This window comes from Amblyomma mixtum, chromosome 5 (assembly GCF_055824585.1).
Source record: "Amblyomma mixtum isolate Tamu chromosome 5, ASM5582458v1, whole genome shotgun sequence".
NCBI lineage: Eukaryota > Metazoa > Arthropoda > Arachnida > Ixodida > Ixodidae > Amblyomma > Amblyomma mixtum.
This window is the reverse complement of record NC_143016.1, coordinates 46303231-46325818: the sequence shown is the minus strand read 5'-3', so window position 1 is coordinate 46325818 and position 22588 is coordinate 46303231. Positions and strand designations below refer to the sequence as shown.

The following is a 22588-nucleotide window of genomic DNA, read 5'->3' as shown; positions in this document are numbered from 1 at the left end:
TTTGATTTTGAAATAAGGCTTCGATGCCAGGTGGCAGTGCTGAACTGTTCATTCCTAAAAGGTGCGGAAATGCTGATTTCCGCAAGGTTGTTTTGGTGTTGGAAAGTTGAGCCCCTTGCCCATAATGGCGTGGCCACCACGGTAGCTTAGGGCACGTTCAGTTTTTTAAATGTATGAGATTTCAACCTTCTATGCACAGACAGCGGGTGCTGATGCACAGGCCCATGCACTTCACTTCCATTTCCTTTGCTTTCTAACTGAAAACTGCTGCGCATTGTATATTTTTGACTGTCACTTGTTGGTCTAATTAACAGCCCTTATGGTAAATGTCCAATATGCTTTAAACGAGTGTTCCGTCATTACATTTATTCACAGAAGTGTTATGTCACTAACTCAGAAATTTTCACATACTTTCATAGCGCGCAAAAAACGAAAGGTTTTTAGAGTTCGCCTAAAACGCCGCCAAGCGCTTTGAAACTGTTCTCGAGAGCTCTGTGGTGTCCTTGTAAAGATTGTAAGTAGTTATCAGCAAAGGCGTTATAGCAGTACCACGTATAGTGGTGCTCACCTGTACTGTACCTTTGAAGGAAGCGATTAAAGGATAAATTAAAAGGGTCAGAGGTATGAAAAAGAAAGAAATTTTGTTTACGTTTTTCTTGCTCCCATTCGCGACTTGCGCAGAATCCGGTAAGAGTACTCAAAATGACTCCGCACTGCATTTCTGCCTTGGCTTACTGGTTGGGGCTTGTTTTGCCCCACCAAGTGTTTTGCCCAACTTCACCGCTTGTGAAGCTGTTTAATTAATCTCGATTAATTATCCAATTAAGGAGAATAAAAAAATGATGCGACTGGCTCCATACAATAGCCAGACGAGTGCATTTGGTTGCGTCGTCTTAAGTGCCTCGGAATAGCTTAAAAATCTGGCTGAAGTTAGCTGGGACGCCCTGTATATTCTATTAATCGCAATGGTCCCTACTAGTCTCTCGTCTTTCTGTTGCACCTTTCGTTACCTCACCTAATGAAGCGGGTATCGTTTTTGTCTTTGTGAGGGAATATGGTCCCTTTGTATGAATAATGAGTCCAATAAACTTCTCTTCAAGGGTATCGAACGTCGTTCCTCCTGACGTCGGCCCATCTGTGCCTTCAAAACAGACTGCTACAACAAGGCAACGGGCCCACACCGGCACGCGCAGATCGCTCTTGTGCGTCACAGAACACTTGTGATGATAAAAGAAAAGAAAATAACACAAATGCGGACAAAAAGTTATCGCAATAAAGAGCAGCAGCGTTTGGCGAGCGCAGTTGTCTGCATGGCGCGTAGCAATGGTTCTCACTCATGCTCGAATGGAACTGTTCGCTTCCAGGAAAGCACACAGACGACTTCGCACACTACACATAACGTAGCGCCGAGTCGAAAAACCTGCAGGATTGCGATGAGGTTGGTCCTTCTGTTCTTGCGTATACGTTCTCAACACTTAGGCAAGTAGATGGGCCCAATACACCGGTGTTGCGTCACTCGTCGAGTTTTTGTGGTCGGCAGTAGCACTTGAAAAATGCTGGCATCCAACTGTCTGAACCGTGACCTAAAAGCAGCAATGTAAGTAAGCACTAGATTCAGATTTACGCTTAGCTAGCTTGTGTAATTTAGCATGAGTTCGTTGCGTCGGACACGCAAGTTCTCAACCATTCAGAACATTGGTGTCGATGCGCAGCAGTTCTGCATAACTCCAGAACTAGACGCCCAGCTTAGTTGTGTTTTTATTTAACGGTTCTCTGCTACAGATTCAATTGCTCACTTCCATCAGGCATGAAAGGCGAGGCGAAATAAAGTCAGCGGCTGCGCTGCCTGCAGCTTCATAAAATATGCGCCATTTCAGTTGAGAACGGTTAAACTAAACGGCGAGCCTAGCATCGACATCTTAGACCATGATTTTTCTTACCTCGCATCTCACCCACGCTTTCTGTGCTTTAATGTGGCGAAACAAACATGGGTTCGCTTATCGCATGCTCCTACATGGGTTTATTTGCGGCGACTACGACTTTGGTGCTTTTAGAGAACCTGTCACTTCGTTCTTTGAAAAGCACCTAAAGCTATGTAAGATCCCGCTGAGATGATGACGGCACATGTACCATTCCAAAGAGGCATTTCAGTTAAGCTCTCATTATCTCCAACAAATCATAAGTATTAGAAAAAAAATGTAGGCTTACATTTATGTACAGCTGCACAAATTTTTAGGTGACGTGCGCGCCGGCCCCTTTTTCTGTGCTCCTGCTCTTTACGACGAAGCAAACTTGCGGAAAGCTCAATATTAAGAACGGGCTTAGTGAGCCTGTGCTTAGATTTGATATTTTCGGAAGTTTGCCCCGCCACAAGATACAGGAGCACGGAAAACGCGGCCGTTATGCACGCCAGCTAAAGATTTGGGCGGCTGTACTTCCTGGTTGGTGCTTATGATACGGCACGACGTTCATAATGATATCGTGCGCTGATTTTTTAGACTTTTCATTTCTGCTTCCTTGGAGTTTAGATAGCATTTAACGTTTAAGCAGGGGCGTTAAACGATTCGGACGAAATCATATCTTCAATCGAAAGAGCAAGCCCGGTTAGGCCATACCTAAGCGAAAGAAATTGTTAAACTCTTGAAAGCCAAGCGCAAAGATCATCAAGGCCAGTGCCACCTTACATTGGCCCCTTACAAACCTTGTGTAGTGCTCAACTCTTGCTGCAACAAACGCCGTGTGCTTTACATTCAGCGTTAAAGATATTTAACTGCGAATAATTTTGCGCAACATATATATGAGACATTCATCACTGTCTAGAGATGTATTAAAATAGTTTGTCCATGTGGTTTTGAATGTCCTTTTTTACTCAACAAAGGAACTCATGTCTCCTCACGCCTCACAGATGATATCAAGGTAATGGAATTCTTGGAATTTTCACGTTTCCCGCATTTACTGGCTATAATCCCATCTGCAGTCCTGTCGTAACAGTTTGAGAGTCAGCGCGCCAGTAGGCGGTGCTTAGAAAGAACATACCTTCAGATTCAGTGAAAGCAGGAGTAGCCCTCATATTTGGCAATGTGAATAGTTTTTCTCATGCTATCACATTTTCTTCTTTGCAGGTCTGTGAAAACTTGTGTCTTCTATCTACTGTCAGCACTTCTTATTCTGCCAATAGTCCGCTACCCCAGAGCGCCACCTCACATTGTATTCTTCCTGGCTGATGAGCTGGTGAGTGTAAGGCATTTTTAAATCGGCGTCGCAATAATTATAAACTAGGATCACAGGTTCCCTTGTAAACAACAGATTGGAATTTTGTTAAAAAGGAAGCAGTGAGCAGCTTCCCCGAAACGTATCATTTTTTTTTCGTTTGACCATATAACCTATGACCTTCAGCTATGCTTCCTGTTCCAATGGTATGCCGTGAAACCAACAAAAACCCTCCTGAAGTACGACAAGAAGAAATAAAGTTGTACTAAACTTTTAAGATCGAAAGACAAAGATGATTCCACTAAAAGACTTCTCCATTAGAAAGGTGACTCCAAGTTTATCCGATTACACGCTCATCGTAATTTCTTCCATCAGATACAGTGACAGTGCTATCATTTGTCTCACAAAAGGAAATATTCGAAAAGAGGAACGCATCATTAAAGGACATCTTGTTCCAATACCGCGAACGTTCTCTTATAAGAAAGATTTTACGCTAATCTTGGTATGTCTCGCTGGGCTAGTATGTGCTTCATCAGACATTGGGTACAGGAACACCGCCGCTGTGCCGGTTGTGCAAGGAACGTGGTAGGAGAAGCAAGGGAGCGCCTACTCAGGGACACACCATCGTAGCAGGGCCCCGCGCTCCTTTTGGGGTTGCCTTAACACACAGGGGGGAGGGGGGATAGCAGGGCCAAAACAACCCGCACCCAAAGTATCAAATGAGTGTCATGCTGACATATTTGAGTCGTTCTGTGAACTTCGTTAACAAATCCGTCTTTTCTGTCGAGGGCAGTTGTTACGAATCTGAAGCTGCTGTTTTGTACGTGCTTCTTGTTTGCATCTTGATTTGGTTTATGAGGGTTTAACGTCCCAAAGCGACTCAGGCTATGAGAGACGCTGTAGTTTGAAGAGCTCTGGAAATATAGACCACCTAGGGTTCTTTAATGTGCACTGACATCGCACAGCACACGGGCCTCTAGAAATTCGCCTTCATCAAAAGCCGGCCCTAGGGATCAGTCAAGGGGGATAGGGGAACAATCGGTCAAAGCGGAGAGTCGGTGAACGCCTTTGGCTGAAGGAGCACCTTTGAAGACAATTATCCGCTTCTTCCTTGAGTCATATCCGACTATAGTGCCCGCACAAATTATCCGCAAGCATTTAGAGACGGCACCAAAGGCCACAATCGCAGAAGCAGTGCTCTACAGCCCAGGACACTACTTCATTACGCATTGTTTGAAATAACGAGGAACGTATTCGCGTACAGCACTTTCGTTCAAACGCTGATCGAATGTCGCAGGGATGGGACGACGTGAGTTTCCATGGGTCCTCCCAAATCCCAACGCCCAACCTGGACGCCCTGGCTGCTGATGGAGTGATTCTGAACAACTACTACGTCCAGCCATTCTGCACTCCGTCGAGGGCCGCCCTCATGACAGGGCTCTACCCAATACGCACAGGTGCCATCTCAATGTCAGGCGGAAAGCAGACTGTCCAAAGTAGAGGACAGCTGTCATAGCAGCACAAACACGAAAACTTCGAACACAGCGAAAAAATTCCGGAGGGCGCTTGAGACTGCTTAGGTGCTTTTAATGCGAAAGCATTGTCTCGTCGTGAGCTCTGTTGCGAAGTTCATTGAAGATTCCTTCCTTTCTAATGACACACCCACTCATAAGCATATAGTCGTAAGGCAGTGCATGCCCAAGGTTCCCCTTCATTCGCCAAGAAGTCACGTGGTTTTATGGCCTATGGGTTGCATGCTCACCTCACAGTCTGAAGGTCCTCGATTCGATACCCCGCATCTCAGAATTCTTCTTTGTTGATGAAGCCACTTTCTTTTAAAGGGACAGTGAGGAGAGCTCTATCAATATTTTTTTTATAGCAAAATCTGATAGTTCGGCATTTCATGGCTTTATTGCCACGTGGCCGCAGCGAAAGATGCATTTATTTCTAAGAAATTTGGATTCGAAGTTGAAAAGTTTTTCCCGCCGCTCTGATTCAAACTTGGGATTCTCTTATGACGACACAGGACTAAGTGACGTGAAACATGACGTGCACATGACGTAACGCAGACTGCGTGATTTCTGACGGCCAGCAGAGCGGCCTAGCAGCAGCCGAAAAGAAAGCTACCGCCGGCCGCACGTTGAAGGCATCTATCGGCTATTGCGGCCGTCGCTACCGTCGCTTCGTTGAAGTTTGGACCGGCGTTTTGCCAGCGTTACGATGGATCCCGTTCTCGAAGTCGTCAACAAGTTCTCGCAAATAGACACCTTTAGCATACCGTGTACCTTGTTACCGTTAGCGGAATACCGGGAGCCCGCCTACTGCCGGTGAGCAGGCGCTGATTGGTCCCGATGCTGCAGGCGCGCGCGTAGCTGCCGGGTACGTGACGCCATCAGGCGACGTCAAGGAGAATTGCGCATACATTGGCTGCGCCTCGGTGATTCGTGTCATCTCGTGTCCCGGTGTTACTAGATGCATTGGTTCTAGTAACACTGTTTTGTCCTATGACGTAATCACGCTTGTACTTGCGAGTTTGACCTGTGGCGGCGGTACCTGTATTTTGGTTCTTGCTCTTTTCTACGTTACAAGAGCTTTGTTGTCAGTATGAGTGGCGTTTTTGTAATCAGGAGCTGGTATTCTGTCGATACAAGTCAACTTCAATTTCTCCTCAGTGTCCCTTTAAGGTCTACTTTTGACGTCTTGTGAAATAACGGTGGCGTCATCTGCGGTTTCCGTGATCACTGCTGCTCGACAACAACGCAGGAAGCCGCGTTTCTTTCCTGATGAACCATATAATGCTTACGCATTAAAAACAAAAAAAAACACAAAATGCACGCGGCGCTTTGAACGCAGATTTTTTGGGTGACAGCCGGAAGTTCTACCACCACACTCTCTGAACTTTTTTTTTTGTAGCAATATCCGAAAACGAGAAACCACGTGAGGCAAAACTAAAAAAACTTCGACAACAAACGCTGTAGAACTTGTGGCAAAAGGAAATTTTAGAAATATGGTAATGACTTTAAAGCTACCATTCTAAGAAGCCATTCTGCCTCAGACTGCTGCAGCTTCTGTATTTCGATGACGTCGCTGCTCTCGCGACACTCTTAAAACGGACGTGATGACGACCCTTGAGAAGCCATTATTCCTGGAAGAGGTCTTTCGTTTCAGCCTGCGATGTCTGGAGCGTATTTCGCTTGCCTTTTTTATTACTCTGTAGCCTCCCACATTCTTTCTTTTTAAGATTACCGGGCCAGTGCAAAATGAGAGAAAGTTCAAGCCACTGGACCTGAGTAGAGATATCAGAAACACTTACATGAGGAAGCAATACGTAGAATTAGCAGCTGAATATTAGTAGCGCAGAGGTAATTGAGGGCATTACGCACCAAACGCAAAATGTTGTGCGAGGTAGGATAACGCTATATTGCCCACTTATAGCAATGACGCGGCGAACAGCATCGAAGGGCATTATAACACTATCGTATAGCTTAAAAAGCTTTCGAGATAAATGCCTATATTAACCTGGTTTTGCATCAGCAGCTGCTGAGCAGCTTGTCAATTCTGCTGAGAGGAACGCTTGGCTTGCCGTAGGACGACGTTATAACGCTCAGTAAAAGTGGCGACTGAGTGGTTTGTCCCATTTATTTATGATATTCAACTAACAAAATGAAGCAAAACATTTCAAGCGTTTTCTTACATTTCTTCTTAACTGATAAGCACTTCCATATTTTTCATATTAGATTACAGCCTGCGCAGACGATGTCATCAAGTGGTGATACTCATAAATAGAGGCAAGAATATTATTACGCAACTTAAATCCAAGCCCGACTGCGAACACTGAGCACTTAGCGACCTAGATGGTTGGGTATATTGCGCTAAATTCCGAATGCAACATATAGCATGTCATTAAAGGGTTAATGGCGGCCTTGAACCAAGATCACGGTGCCTTCAGTTTGCGTGATGAGAGTTAATCTCCAAGTGTATACTCTAGCTTAGCTTTAAGAGAATCACAGAGAACTTTTCCGAAATGATGTGGCTTGGCAGTTAATATTATCAATGTTATTCACCTGAGCGCGGTGTCCTACGGAGCGAATGAATAAATACAACACGCCATCATTTGTAAGCTTTCTGTACCGATCTGACAATGCATTTCCACGTCGCTGAAGTTGCTTGAAACTTCAGCACCCTGCAAGAGGTCCCTTTTAGGGCCCGTTGCAAGGGCCCTCAGTGTTTGGTAAATCAATAACTAAAATGTCATGGATGCACATTGACCTCCACGCTTAGAACTGCAACACTCTGAGGTCGTATATTATTCTCGTTCTTTTAAATCATCCAATGGCGATTTCTCTACGCCTGCCAGCAGAATCTCGATGGGGCCTAAAAGTTTTGATAAAGGTTAACCTAACAGGCCAAAGGAGCTCCGCAACTGCCTTTAGCTACCGACTGATTTTAGACCTGTGGCGACATGCTAATACCTGGCGGCAGTTTTACGAATAAACGGTGCTTTATTTTGAGGCTTTACATTTTTAGATTGGACGTCAGTAAACTATATTTTGAAGACCGCCGCGGGGACATTATGCACTGAGCATCCGCCTCGCCTGCAGGAGATACGGTATTCGACGCTCAGTGCCACTCGGTACACATTCGTTTCTAATGGTTACAAGCTTTGCCCTGCCCTGGTGGTCGGATTCACTGAGAAGAAATGTTTGGAAAATGTGTATTCGCCCCCCACCCCCCTCCCCCTTGTGCAAACAAAAACTAGTGTCATGGCACTCTCTGGCCAAGCTTCCTAGGCGCCATTAAAATTTATCATCATTTAAGCTGTAAGCGGCATTTGCAGGTTTGTCCTGAATCGCGAGTGCGAACTACATTTGTACCTCTAACACCTACAGGCCTGCAGGGCTTCCCGATAGAAGGAGCCCAGCCTTACGGGTTACCCCTGAATGTGCGAATTTTACCTCAGCATCTAAAAGAGCTTGGCTATGAAACTCACCTTGTTGGAAAGGTACGCACACTCCGAAGAGATGTACTCGTAGTATTCGCTCTACCATCTTGTTTCTTTTCCAGTTGGGTGTACACTACCCTCCATTTGAAAGGAAGGTCAGTTCGTCTTTAAAAGAGCAATATGCATTTTTTTATGAAAAAAAAAGCAAGTTCTAACCGGCGGTTTCAAGGCGAAGTCATTCATAACAATCTGGAGGTTGACTCGCCAGGCTTCTCAGTAGCCATGTAAGCCATTCCATATGTAAACAACAGGAAATTTATTTATTGCCAAGCTGCTTTTTAGTGTTAGGTGGTTCACTGCTAGGCAACACTGACACGACTTCGTATACCCGTACAAGATTTTTGTAACATTATAAGGAATGTCGATAGACAATTGTTGACAGAACCTGTTAAAACCAATTGCATGTCTATTAGTTGTCCTTATACTGCTAGTAACACTCTTCCGACAACTTAACATAGTCACTGAAATGAATGGGTTTCATCAATTCTTTTCTCCATTCGGTCAACTTAACAATTGCAAAGTTTATCAAAACTGTAAGACATTTATTCCGGCATCCTTATAGCGCAGTAAAAACACTTCTTGGAACCTCTATTGTAAAATGTGTAATAAGAATGAAAGAATCGAACGGCACTCTATGACGTCTGTACTGATAAGATGAATGCAATTCATGAAAACTATACCGCAAATTCTTCGAACAGAATGACAGAAGTAAAATGCAAAAAACATGTGCTCTAATATCCATTTAGTTCCAGCTACGTTAGTTTGGATTAATTCTTACTTAAGCGCAAGACTACACGGCTCTGTACTCATTAGACCACTGCTCTTAAATGCTTTCTGGAGCCAATTGTACATTCGCGGTGCTTGTTTTGTGCTCTTTCAACGTTGCAGCTCAAATTAAAAAAAAAATCGGAAAAGCACTGGCTTAGAGTACTTAGGTTCTTGTGAGATGCACTGCTAAATTTTGTCGGTGTAAGTAAATCTACAACGTTGTTTGCAGTTAGACATGTGCCCTGTAACGTCGTAGTTTCAGGCACACCTTGGTGATGTTTCGTTATTCTCTCAGTGCTGTAAGGAAATACATGACGAGGGTTGAATGGGTCAAGCGCTTCAACCATTCTGCCGCCAACCTTTTTCTAAACTTCGGTTTTCAAGAGCAGGCACGATACGCGATGCTTCTGATGATGATGATGATGATGTACTCAGGCTACATCTTGATAAGAACGTCAACTTCTTTTGTGCAGTGGCACTTGGGCTGCCACACGAGGAACCATACACCAACATTTAGAGGCTTCGACAGTTTTTATGGCTTCTACAACGGAGAAGAGGACTACTACACCCACCGGTTTACTTTTGTGAGTTCGCAAAGGAATGGCAAGTTTTTTTCTCTTTTATCCCGGTGAAATATCAAGGAAAGTTAAGTGGGACACTTCTGTCTAGTTCCGGCACTTCCCTGCAGCCCAAGACCGGTCTGTGACGTAACAAGATGCGGAGGCGCTGCAGTCACCATTTCGGCCGACTAGGGGTAAAACCCAGGCACACTCTTTAAAGTAATGCATGAAAATAAAAGTTATCAAAGTAGTTTTCGGATTTCACATTCAGTCTACAAGGTCGTCCCGCCCTGTACCATCAGCGGGGCTGACTCCCACACGCACGTATCGTTGAGTTTTAAAAATACATCGCCTCCGAAATCATGTTGCATGCATTCACGTCGAGTTCTAGGATGTACTAAGCTTTTCATCACAAAGAGACCACATCACCGGTGCGAGGTTAAATCAAAAAGCTGCTACGAAAACTTTTGTTTAGCTATGTTGCTATTGGCCGTATCCCCAGATTTTACACGCAGTCGGCTCCGACTGTCCGCGAGCGATTACTATGTTTGTAAACACGGTGTTGTTCTATACTATAGGTTGTCTAACGGGAAGCGTAGGTCAGGCCTTTTCTAAACTTACAATCGTGGCAATAAATGCTGCACGTGTATTGCGTGAGGCTTCAGCTTACCGAGTGACTCTTCTTAGACTGCATCACTCTGCAGGAAAACCACTCCGGTCTTGACTTCTGGCTCAACACAGAACCCGTGTGGACGGATCATGGGACATACTCCACCACACTGTTCACCGAGAGAGTCAAGCACCTCATCCACACCCGGAAGAAGAAGGTAATGCAGCCGCTCCCATTTAAAGCGTATTATCTCTCTTCTACAGCGTGTTCCGCAATTAAACGCGTGCCGTACAGTGCTTCTCCCAGCTAAACTGGTGAATTGTTCGAGCTCAAATTTCGCGCAGAAACGGCATTTTCTCGGCAGATTTGTTTTATGCTACATTTGCGCGGGGTACTTGCATGAATCGACCAAACAAGTCGGATATTCGCATCATCTGCGGCAGCGACGAAACAAAGCAAGACGTTATCTCAGTGACTGCACCGATGGAGCTACCTGGTTTTCGGCCATGGAGATTCGGCAGCTGCCCGCGCCCCTGCAGCATCGGGAACAATCAGCGCGTGCTCACCGACGGTGGGCGGGCTCCCGTGTACTGCGGTAACGGTAACACGGTATGCTAAAGGTGTCTAATGATGGACTCCTTTAGCATACCGTGTACCGCGTTCCCGTTACAGGTACCGGAGTACCGGGAGCCCGCGCGCAGCCAATGAGCATACGCAAATCTCCTAGACGTCACCAGATGGCGCCACGCACCCGGCAGCTACGCGCGCGCCTGCACCATCGGGACCAATCGGAGCATGCTCCCCGGCGGTAGGCGGGTAGCGGCAGCTCCGGTAACGGTAACACGGTACACGGTATGCTTAAAGAGTGTAATGCTTTTATAAAGCTGTAATTTGCAGCAATGTTTTCAGATGCTAAGAGATTCTTTTACTCCTGCAGCCGCTCTTTGTTATGGTGAGCTATCAGGCAGTGCGCGGAACGGGAACGTCTGATGCGCTGCAAGCTCCGACGGTGCACACCGGGAAGTTTCGGTACATCCAAGAAGCGAGCAGAAGAGTCTATGCAGGCAAGCGAACTTTTCCATCCATTCTCTCGCGCATCTCTGTGACACCACCAGCATTTACTGCTGCACGGCGAATTTTACACAAAGTAGCATCGATCACCAGGGAATCCAGCGTGGATGCGCGACATAAAAATCAGTAATCAGCTGTGATTACAGGCATTTCCGACGACAGATATGTAGAGGCGATGAGGTGAAGGTATATATATATACACATATATATATATATATATATATATGCGTGTGCATGCGTGTGCGCGTGCGCGTGCGCGTGTGCGTGTGCGTGTGCGTGTGCGCGTGCGTGCGTGCGTGCGTGCGTGTGTGTGTGTGTGTGTGTGTGTGTGTGTGTGTGTGTGTGTGTGTGTGTGTGTGTGTGTGTGTGTGTGTGTGTGTGTGTGTGTGTGTGTGTGTGTGTGTGTGTGTGTGTGTGTGTGTGTGTGTGTGTGTGTTCTCCGTTGTCCGTTGAGCACAGACGGGCAGAGAACGCACATATGCAAATGCCGGACAAAGTGCAGAAGTGGGTATGACGGAGAGCAGATTTTACCCAGCGATGACCCCCGCGAACCGAAGAACGAAACTGTATAAAAGGAAACATCGTATCTTATTCGAGCCACCAAAACATTTTTCTTCCATTTTAAATTTTTAAACGTTATCAATAAAAACTCGCTTAACGCAAAGCGTGTCCGGGGTCTACGACGGAGTGTGAAAATGTAGAGAGGGAAGGGTCGATATAGAGAGGAAAGGAGAGAGAAGGTGGCCACGGCAAGTGAAATGTGGAAAGAAGGATAAAGAAAGAGGAGAGGACAAGGGTAAGTGGAGTGAGGAAAAGAGGGCTAGTTGGTGGGGTGCGACGTGTGGCGAGAAGGAAATCGCGGTCGCAATAAGCGAAAGTTTGGTAGAGTGGCGCGACGGGACACAGTGCGGCACAGTGACTGCTGGACTGAATCGCGCCATCCTCCACCGTCATGGGGGAATAGTAACGCTAACGCATACTCTGTTGGGCGAATCCCATTGATTGTCCAACCCTTTTCTTTTTCCCTGCTCGAGGACAGGCACGAGGATTAAACCAGTGCTGCACGTCAACATTTTTATCGAGTGCTGACAGTGACGGCGAAGTTCACTGCTCTACACCCGCCTCGCTTTCTTTACAAACGCTTTCTGCTATAAAGGTTTGACTCATTCTTGGCTTAGGGCGCAAGTGACCCGCTTTTGTCACTTAATCGTTTGTGTTCGGAAAGGAATAATTAGCGTTCATTTTATTCGAATGAACAAAATTGGCCCCCAGCGAAGAATCAAACAAAAGGCAAGTAAATTCTGTTAATTCGCTTTTACACTTCTTCCATTCGTGTTCGTGCATGTGCGTGCTTGTCTGTGCGTACGGGTATGTATGCCTGTTCCCAACGCCACCGACTTTCGTAACCCGCAGTAAGAATCAAGCTATGAAAGACCACATCATGCCTAATATAAATTAACAAGAAAATGCGTACCTTTTGAGATCGATTTACAGCGCACACACCTTCTCTATGGCGCAGGCATGACGGACGCCATGGACCAGTCTGTAGGACAAGTGTTCCAAGCCCTAAGCGAGGCCAGCATGCTGGACAATACAGTCATCGTGTTCAGCAGCGATAACGGGGGCGCTCCGCTAGGTGTGCACCCCAGTCGGGGCTTCAACTGGCCGCTGCGAGGAGCGAAAGGCTCGCTGTGGGAAGGAGGCACCAGAGCGGCGGCCTTCGTCTGGAGTCCCCTGCTCGCTCGAACACGAAGGGTGTCCACTCAACTCATGCACATCACGGACTGGCTGCCTACGCTGTACTCAGCTGCCGGTTCGTGCAACAATCTTTGTGCCATAAGCGCGTGGGCTATGAACTGGGTAGTCGCGTTTGGTTGCTATGCTAGGGCGCTGAATTTCTCGGCTATTGCGGCTTCTTTAGATGCGAACGAAAGGCTAAATGCTCCCCTGTAATAGGCGTTGTCAGAGCGCATTGAAGGGATACTGAGGGCAAACTGAGGGCAAACTTGTTTCAACAGATTGCTGGTTTTTATTGACAAACAAACAGAGCTTTTATAAACTTGAACAGCTTTGAAAATATGAAATGGAGGTGTCGTCCCCGCCTGCCGTTTTAACAAGCAAAATGCATTGTATCAACGCCGTATTTGCCGCCCGGATCGCTGAGGCTTGGAAACACTGTTGTTCATTTCGAATCTGTGATCTCGGAGTCCTTTTTTCGCTTATAATTCACGAGTTTGAATACGGTTTTAAATCGAATTTTTTCGCCAATAAATGCGTTATTTCATCGCCAACAAGAAGATCAAAGTAGAGAGAAAGAGCCACATAATCGATTTTACTAAGAACAAAAATTTGATGGAGTTGTTCACTGTGCTCCTTTGAAGAATTCAGGCGGCCGAAATTAGTCCGAATTAGACCACGACATGCGTCACAGCCCACGTGAAAATTCTAGACGTTAAATCCTACTTACCAAAGAACTTGGCATCCATTTGGTGATTGCATCATCTGTAAATCCTACATACCAATGAAATGAACTTGGCAGCCCTCTGGTGATTGCATCATCTGGTCAAATACCAGTGTTAGTACCGCGTACTGACGCCCCCCCCCCCTCCCCCCATGCCCGGAAAACCGATTGAGTAATATGAGCAATGCAATGCTAGCTTAGTCTCTATAGTAAAATGGTACTTGGGGCAGGCCAGGCCGGTTTTAGTGTTCGCGTTTGAGATGTAGCTGCATGTTGCTGCTGCCTGTACCTATGAGAGAAATGCAACAGGCCTACATTGAAGATGGTGCATTCCACCTAGGGTTAGGCATGCCACAACATTCTTCAGTTGTCGAAGATATAGATCTATGGTTATTTCAGCATTACTTAAGGCGAGCATTGCTTGGATTCAATTTTTCATTTTGAAGCCGACAGAAAGGTATTAAATAAAAGGAAGAAAATTCACAACTCTTCCATTGTGCTTCAGTTTGTCTCATTAAATCGCATCACAACACCAGTACTGGTAAAAAAATACGGCGTAATCTGTATGAAGGACTGGCCGCTACACCTTTCGCTGCGTATAATACGCCATTGGTCGAACGTAACTCTGCGAGGGTGCAAATAAAGTGTTCAGGACACACGTTGTAAAAGGACTGGCTATCCATATCTGTGACATGCCCTTGCCTACAATACTCAGGAATTAATCCGCCTTTACAACCTTGTTTACCGCTCAAAACAAAATTGGAGAATGACTGCTCCAGTGAAGCGGTGGTCCCGTGTTCGAACCCCGGACCAGGACGAATTTTTCTTTAACTACGCAGTTTCTTAAAAAGCTGAATAGCTTTCCTTTTGTAGCCGCATGGCTGCGCTCGGGTGGATGTCAATGAGTAATCAGTTCCTTATTCCAAAATTCAAATGCTCACCTTCCACACTTGTGCGTTATTTTTGCATCTAATAATTCAAATTTTGTGTTTTCAGGCGGCAACGCAGCAGTGTTGGGTGCGCTGGACGGAAAAGACATGTGGCTGCATTTATCCCACGGCCTCCGTTCTCCCCGTGTCGAGCTGTTTTACAACATCAACCCGCCAATGTCACAAGCAGCAATACGCTACTGGAAGTACAAGTTAGTACTGGACAGCACCGGTGAATTTAACCAACGCTACGTCCCAACGAGAGGAAGCCGTCCGTACCGTGACCTCCACGAACTGCTCGCGCGATCAACTGTAGCGAAGGTGTTCAAAGGCCTTTACAAAACAAACAGCTTGCAGCTTCCTATAGGCTGGAGGCGACGAGCGACGCTGACGTGTGGTGCATGGAAAGGTAGAAACTTTCTGGTCAATGAATCCGTCTTCCTGTTCGACATTGTCAGGGACCCTTGCGAGATGTACAACGTGGCCAGACTTCATCCCAAAGTAAGTGGACGTCGGGTCCCTATATATCAGTTGTACAGTCGCGATGAAAGAAGATTAGCACTGCGACGTTCCACCGTAGCGGCAGATAGCAACACTCGGCGCTGCGGCTGCGAACAGGCCGATATCAAAAGTGCCAGGCGTGTTCGCGAAGCACAATACTATGCCAGCCACACGGGACGATTTTCGTCGCTTCAGTGACGTCATAGTGCAAATCCTTTTTCATCGCCACTGCACGGCAAAATTCGGAGTAACAAAGAAGTCGGCAAGCGTAGTGCAACGTGAGCACTCCTCCTGCGTAACGACCAAGGCACGCCGCAGCTTTCGAATCATAGATCTAAATTTCTGCCCATGGCTGCTGGCTGGCTGCCATTAAGTCACGCATTATGTCCATATTGCGATGTCTAGACTGCTATTGCGGAAGAACCTATTGATTGGCTTGTAGGAATACGTCTTTTTTTTTTTTGCGCGCGCGTGCATTTGCGTTGTTTCAAACAACAGCAGAAAGCAGAGAGCAAAATTCACAAAGAACATTCGCGGAGGCAAGCTGTCGCTGCAAGAGCAGTCGCTTTAGTTATTTTGTCAGCCATTCAAGTTCCTATATAATCACTGGCAGTTTAAAAATAACAGCTGCTATCTTCGGCAGGGGAGGCTTCAAGGTCAAGTTGATGCTAATACGGAGTACCTTTCTAGCAAGGGCAGCGGCGGCAAGTACAGCCGGCCAAATCTTTACCTGGCGTGCGTGACGGCCACGTTTTTCGTGTTCCTGCAGCTTATGACGGAGGAAACTGGCGTAAATATCAACTCTAAGCACAGGCTCACTAAGTCCGTGCTTAATATTGAGCTTTCCGCAAGTTTGTATCGTCGCAAAGCGCAAGGGTGCAGAAAAAGCGGCTGTCACGCACGCCAGCTAAAGATTTGGCCGGCTGTACCTCGCCAAAAGCACGCAAAGCAAACATCGAAACAGAAGTGCCTCTATACGGGACACGTAAGGGACAAAGAGGTGCACTGCGCCGCTTAAAGTAAGTGGAGCGCCGCCATTAAGATATGATAAGAATGATATTCAGATAAGTATGTGTGTTTAGGCTCTTGAGTACAGATGTACCCCTTGAGTACCGATGTATGCCTTGGAGACAGCCCTCTGTTTCTATTCAGGATCCATGCCAAGTTTTTACACCGCGGTTTGTACTGCGCCGTTAACAGCGGTGTGCAAAACTCGCTATGCACAACGCATTATTGAGCCATTTAGCTTTGTTATAAATCTGAAATTTACTCGGTTCTAATTTATTTTTCTAAAGTGGCTTTCTCTAAAAGCAAAGTCATTTAACATATGGATCGGCTAGCGCTGGTGAAGTGAGTCATTAGGTAGTATGGATAACACACGAAGAAGGTGGCAACTTTTGGAGTTCTTTATGCGGCAGTAGTATAAGGCTGTGGCTTCGCTATAATTCCATAGCAGCGCACTGAGCTTATACGTTTCAAAAGCATATTAACATGTGGTGCAATACAGTAGGGTATTTCATGGAGATGAACTTTCAAACTTGTGTTCAACCGTGGACGCAAGTACTCGGTTTATCTTTGTTCGCACAGATTGTGGAGTTTCTACGGAAGCACATAGACGCCTATCAAGCCCACGCCGCACCTTCGCTCAGCAAACCGGTGGACCCCGCAGGCTTTCCAGAAAGGCACAATGGAAGATGGGCACCATGGCTGGAGCCATCGTAAAGGTGACGCGGAACCCATTCGCTGTAGCATCGATGAGCTCATAAGGTAACGTACTTGTCAAGACGTTTGCAAAGTCTCCACAAACGCGCTCAAATATGTTCTTTTTTATAATAATACTTTTTTGCCTTTCCTCTTTCCCCACGTCTTCCCTGCCTTTGACGCACCAGTCTACGAGGGACACTGCTTGTCATTTACCAACCGTTACGTCACAGACGGGACCTGCCAGTATTAAGGAGGCTAAAGAGTGACTGCAACAAATGACCATTACAAAAGGCGGCGCCACAACTCCACAAGTGCATTCTGCGACCATGAATAATTAGAATTCGCCAAGCTTCTGCAGGATCCTCATCCACGAAAGAAGTCTACTAGACCGGCAGTAGCATCGCAATCAAAATTCTTTTATTAGAGACACACTCTGTTAAATGCGAATACTCAACACATTTGGCCTGGACAATATTTATTGCTCTCAATGTCACTAGCCATTATTTCTTGCCGAGGCACGAAGTGCAGACAAGTTGCGAAACCCTGGATAAACAACACAGAGTGTGACTACATTGATCCCGTTAACATGGTCCTGGGTGGACTCGCATCGAGCAGCCAAATCTACTCTGAAAACTCTGGAACGAAGTAGTCAAAAGCTACATCAAATAAACAAAACAAAAATGCTCTGTATTCGCTTAAGCTGTGTTGTATAAGGGACCTACGAAATTAAGTGATATGCGAAAAAATATGGTTGCTCTTCCGCTGCGGTCAAAATAAAGGACCCATCCCCCAGGAGAAAATGTAACGTGGGCGCTTAACTCATACGAGGGAGGCACCTAAACTTAAGCTAGATATTTTCTTTGCAAACGAGACGAAATATTATTTGGTATGTGTTAAGTTCGTAGTCGTAACTATGTGCTTGCTCATATTCACCGAGCAATTAAGAATTGAATGTTCTAATAAATAAAGTGACACAACAATACATGATTTTTTACTTACGACTGTGCTCACGAGAAAAAAGTAGGTGTTTGCTCTTCTTTCGATTCCTTCTCTCCTGTTTGAACACAAAAATAGCCGTTCTCCGCCTTTTGCTAACTTGGCACAAAAACAGGTTATGCAGTCTGCGCCTTGTGTCCAGTACCAAGAAAACCTTCCATCAAACCATGCCTGCCAGTAATACATGGTAACTTCAAAAGCTGCAAAAGACACTGAATTAAACTCAGTGTTCCTTTTCGAACAAGTAAAGTGCAGAGTGGCTCCCTTTCTTATTCACAAGGGTAAGTGTCAACTTGCCGGCATATCCGCGATTCAGAGCAGGACGATTCTTATCGCATACCTGGAAATCAGCCAATGTCTCCAATGGAGCTCTATTGTAAGAGTGTACTGTCATGCGATGATTATCTGCAATCTTTCAAGCACTTCAAACCAGACCTTAAGAGTTTGGAACAGCTTTTCGAGACTGCTCCTTCGCGCCAAACCTGTTTTTTTTTTTCCTATCGTTCGTTTGCTCGTTTATATAGAAGGGTAGAAGTGGTGGAATAAAAACCGATCTTGTGGAAGAACTAGATATGCTAAACTTCTGAATGATATGTCTGGACACTGAAGCAGCTTCTCAGATTTAATTCAATATCAATGACGCGAATTCTCTACAAGCACTTTCAAGTCGAAGACTTTCATCCTGATAGGCTCATCAAGCTGTCAACCTCAAGGAAGTGCGTAACAGTGTTGAAAGGTGCAAAGCAGGCCTGGGCAAATTCGACGGAGCCAACTCCATACGTGTTATATCGATGAAGTTATATCAGGAAATATTTTTCAGTTTTGTGAAGAGGAGATCTGCCCAGTCAAATGGATGTAGTAAATAAGCTTCAGGCAGTCATATGGATTTTTTCCCGGTGAATATCCACCAAGGAAACAAAGTGGCCCTCAAGTGACGGCAAGGATATAGCGGCGAATTTCTTCTGCAAAAGCAGCCATTTCGCTACTCTTCTTCTGGAGGATTGCTGCTGTTCAACGGCACACAACAATGAATTCAACCAACCTTACATTCGAGCAAGAGGAAGCCCTCCGTACCGGCATCTCAACGAGGTTCTCGCGCTATGAGCAGCCGCAGGGGTGCTGAAGGACCTCTACAAAACAATTAGCTTGCGTCTTCCTAAAGTCTGGAGGCGTAGAGGGACGCGGATGTGTGGCGCATGGAAAACGACCAACTTTAAGGTCACTGCGCCTTTCTCTCCTTTTAGACATCGTCAGGTACCCATGCGAACAGAATACCGCGGGCAACTCTCATTCAAAAGTAAGTGTTCATCGTCTCTTAATTACTCAGCTATGTGTCGAAATTTCTGGTAGCAAATAGCAGGGGGCGAGTGCTGTGCAGCGTCAGTGCTCAGCCTGCGTAACGACCAAGGCGCGCCGCCGTTGTAGAATTATAGCCTAAAGATCTGCCCATGGCAGCTGGCAGAGTTCCATTACACTCTATGCCTATACCTCCTGTGCCTATAGGAGGACTCACGTCGAACAGCCTATTCGACTGTAAAATTGGGTTGCAAAAAGCTTATTTAATCAACAGCAAGAAAAACAAGTCCTGTAATTGCTTAAACTTCCCGCTATAAAGAGTCTACCGAACAAGCTTGTATAAAAAAAAATGCAGTTTCGTTCAGTTGCCGTCAAATAGACAGTCCCCACACCTCCTTCCCTTCATAGCATAGATAACGTGCACACTTCACTCATTGGAGGGCGACATCTAAACTTGAGCTAGGTATTTCTTTTGAAAAGAGACACGTAAACCGATTCGCTATTCGTTAGTTTGCAGTCGTAACTTTGTACTCGACCGTATTCACCGAGAAACTACGAATCTAAAGGTCGTACAGCACTTATATTAAGCAGGCTTGAAGGAACACAAAACAAATATTTAGGAGTATAGAAGCGGTGAAAATTCATTGAAAGAGGATGCGGGAAACAGGCTTCTGGTGAACTCATTAAATAATGAAAGCCGATGGCGTGGAAAATCAATATGCGCTAAGGAATCGTGTGAAATTTCTGGGCATCGAAGTAACGTCTCTGATTGATTCCATGTTCATGCCGTAAATTCTGTACGAGCCATTTCGAGTCGAAAATTTCCATCCTGATGGGCCCTTCCCGCTGTATAAAAAATGGTTGACAACGTAGCGTGGTTAGGCCGAAGGTGAATTAGGTACGCTCTTTGAAGCTCGATTGTCAAGGTCGAGCAGGATTCAGACTAAGATCGGTGAAATCGTACTTAAGCTCCGCCTTAAGAATACACATGACGCGATAGCGTCAATAGTTAATAGTTAGTTTATTGTGTTTAACGTCCCAAAGCGACTAAGGCTATGAGAGACGCCGTAGTGGAGGGCTCCGGAAATTTCGACTACCTGGGGTTCTTTAACGTGCACTGACAACGCACAGTACACGGGCCTCCAGAATTTCTCCTCCAAAGAAATTCTAGCCGCCGCGGCCGGGATCGAACCCGCGTCTTTTGGGTCAGCAGCCGAGCACCATAACCGCTGAGCCACCGCGGCGGCATTCAATAGTTAATGCCCATATATGCGGAATAGGTCATTCTCTACTTTACATTCATAGATCTCTGGGAGTGCTCATGCCACCCCTGACGCCGTGGTGCAGCGGCTAATCCGTGCGCCACTGCACAGTGACGGCAGGTGCTGCCACCAGTGGAGCTTATGCGACCCACGTTTCTCTTCCCGGGCAACCTTTCGCGATCAGTCATTACCTTAACGGCCACCAACCACGGTGATCAGTTTGCTCACGATCCGGTGGGCAGATTGGGATGTCACCGCAAGGTCACGTGAACTAAGCTTCCCACCTAGGATTCTTCTCCAGGGATTTTTCGCTCGCAACGCCGCCGACGAGGACTCCGAATTTTTTTGCAGAACGGGAGCCTTAATGCTATTGCGTTAAGATGCCTCCGCTCACACAGCTTACGTGACATTCTGTTCCGGGAGATCACAAACCTTAAACTTAAGACTCATTCTCATTTCAGTCCTGGCCGTGACCCGCCTTATAAGCGCGATAGTTTCCAAAGGCCCCGTTCCCCAGAAAATCCGGTGACAGCGCTGTCGGCGTTGCGAGCGAAATTGACAGGCATGGTGGCCCTGGCAGGTGGTCCCCAGAGAGCAAACTAGGAGGCAGGTGGGCCACCTTGGTCATGTGACCTTGCGGCGTATTCACAATTAATCTGTTCTCCAGAGATTGAGGAACTGCCCACCGTGGCACTGCAAACTAAATTAATGATTGGTCACTCGGGAGGAGCAACCTGGGTCTCAAAAGGCTCACTGTTGGGAGCACCTGCCATCGCAGGGCACTGGCGCATCGCTGCACCACTTCGCCAGGAAGGGTATGAGGGTATAAACATACAGCCTTTGTCAAAAGTTTCGAGCCCATGGGGTTGGCTTCTAAGCACTATTGTGGCGCTCCTGTAGCACTAATGGAAGTCCTACTCATCGGAGGGAGCAGGATCAAAAATCTACCTACCTTCAGGAGATTTGGGACGCTGAGGATACATTACGAGCAAAGCAATGTGGCCCAGAGCAAACCCCCTGGGCTCTAAACTTTTGAAAAAGGCTGTACATGTCCTAATGACGTTTCAGCCATCTTGCGACCTTCCAAACGCCAGTTTTCTGATGCTTTCAACGATTTTCAAATCCGCCACTTCACGTGTGACGTCTTTTCATACTTTCTCTGCTGTGGCCCCAACAGGACAAGGACATAGACGGAGTGACCACAACACAAGTGCTCACTAACAACTTACAAAATTTATTAAAAGCACAAAATATATAGACAAAAACCAACGCTTGCATGCGCAGTCCAAAACAAGGTTACGAAAGCGCCAGGCAATAACACGTGTTACAGCACCACGCATCTATCTGTTATCATAGTTTAATGCTCTTGCTAAGATAATCAACCTCAGCCTCAAGTAGCAGCAATGATGGCGAAATCACGCATTCATCAGCTGACTTCCTTATACGGAAGGCCTCCAGACTCTCCCGGGAAGTCTTATCTTTATGTTTCTACAGAACGCGCGTTTCTTTGAACAATGGGACACAGTAGACACACACAGCTCTAGCGCTGTGTGTGTCTACTCGTTCTTGGTCCCTTTGTGGCTTTTGACATGCTTGGTCAGGTGCGTCCCCGAACCTCCGTCAAGCGATGGAGGTTCGGTAACCGTTGGTTTTTTTCTATATCTTGTGCTTTTAATAAATTTTGTAAGTTGTTGGTGAGCACATGTGTTGCCGTCACTCCATCTACGTGCTTGTCCTTGTGCTGCCACAGCAGAGAAAGTATGAATTCGTACCAACTCGCCCAATTCTCAACCCTTTTGGTCATCTTTTCGACCAATTCTGATTTATCGCTCGCAACTACAACGACGCTGCACTTTCGGCAAAGCGGGGCGCTTAAACCTACCGCTGTACTGTATAACTTGTAGCTCTTTCTTTGATGCAACCACAGTTAAGAAACATCTATTAGTGAGACCTATCCATAGCAAGAAAATATGGCGAGGTGAAAATTTCATTGTTTCATCTTGAGCGTTTTCCACAGGAAACAACGCAGTTCCGCGCTACCTTCAAACCAAGAAAATGAGAATGCCGAGAGGATAAGAACGTTAAAGCGCACCTACTACGGCCTTCGCTGATCGTTTACCAAGTCGCCTCTTATCTGTTTGCCAGCCAAGTATACGATAACATCCCTTTTGGAGTGCTTCCGTAGAGGCTTCACGGTAAACTCTCTCCAGCCACCTTC

The 22588-nt window shown here is 46.1% G+C and overlaps 1 protein-coding gene across 1 annotated transcript; it reads left to right on the top strand.

Annotated features, from left to right (window-relative positions):
- The first annotated feature begins 1310 nt into the window (after positions 1-1310).
- Positions 1311-17446, top strand: LOC149341976 (arylsulfatase B-like). Its single transcript, XM_089542054.1, has 11 exons — positions 1311-1438; positions 3123-3231; positions 4508-4667; positions 8100-8212; positions 9454-9564; positions 10245-10367; positions 11088-11214; positions 12741-13034; positions 14679-15112; positions 16700-16879; positions 17002-17446. The coding sequence occupies exons 1-10, from the start codon at positions 1311-1313 to the stop codon at positions 16832-16834; spliced, it is 1734 nt and encodes a 577-aa protein (XP_089398180.1). The 3' UTR covers positions 16835-16879; positions 17002-17446.
- Positions 17447-22588: the final 5142 nt, after the last annotated feature.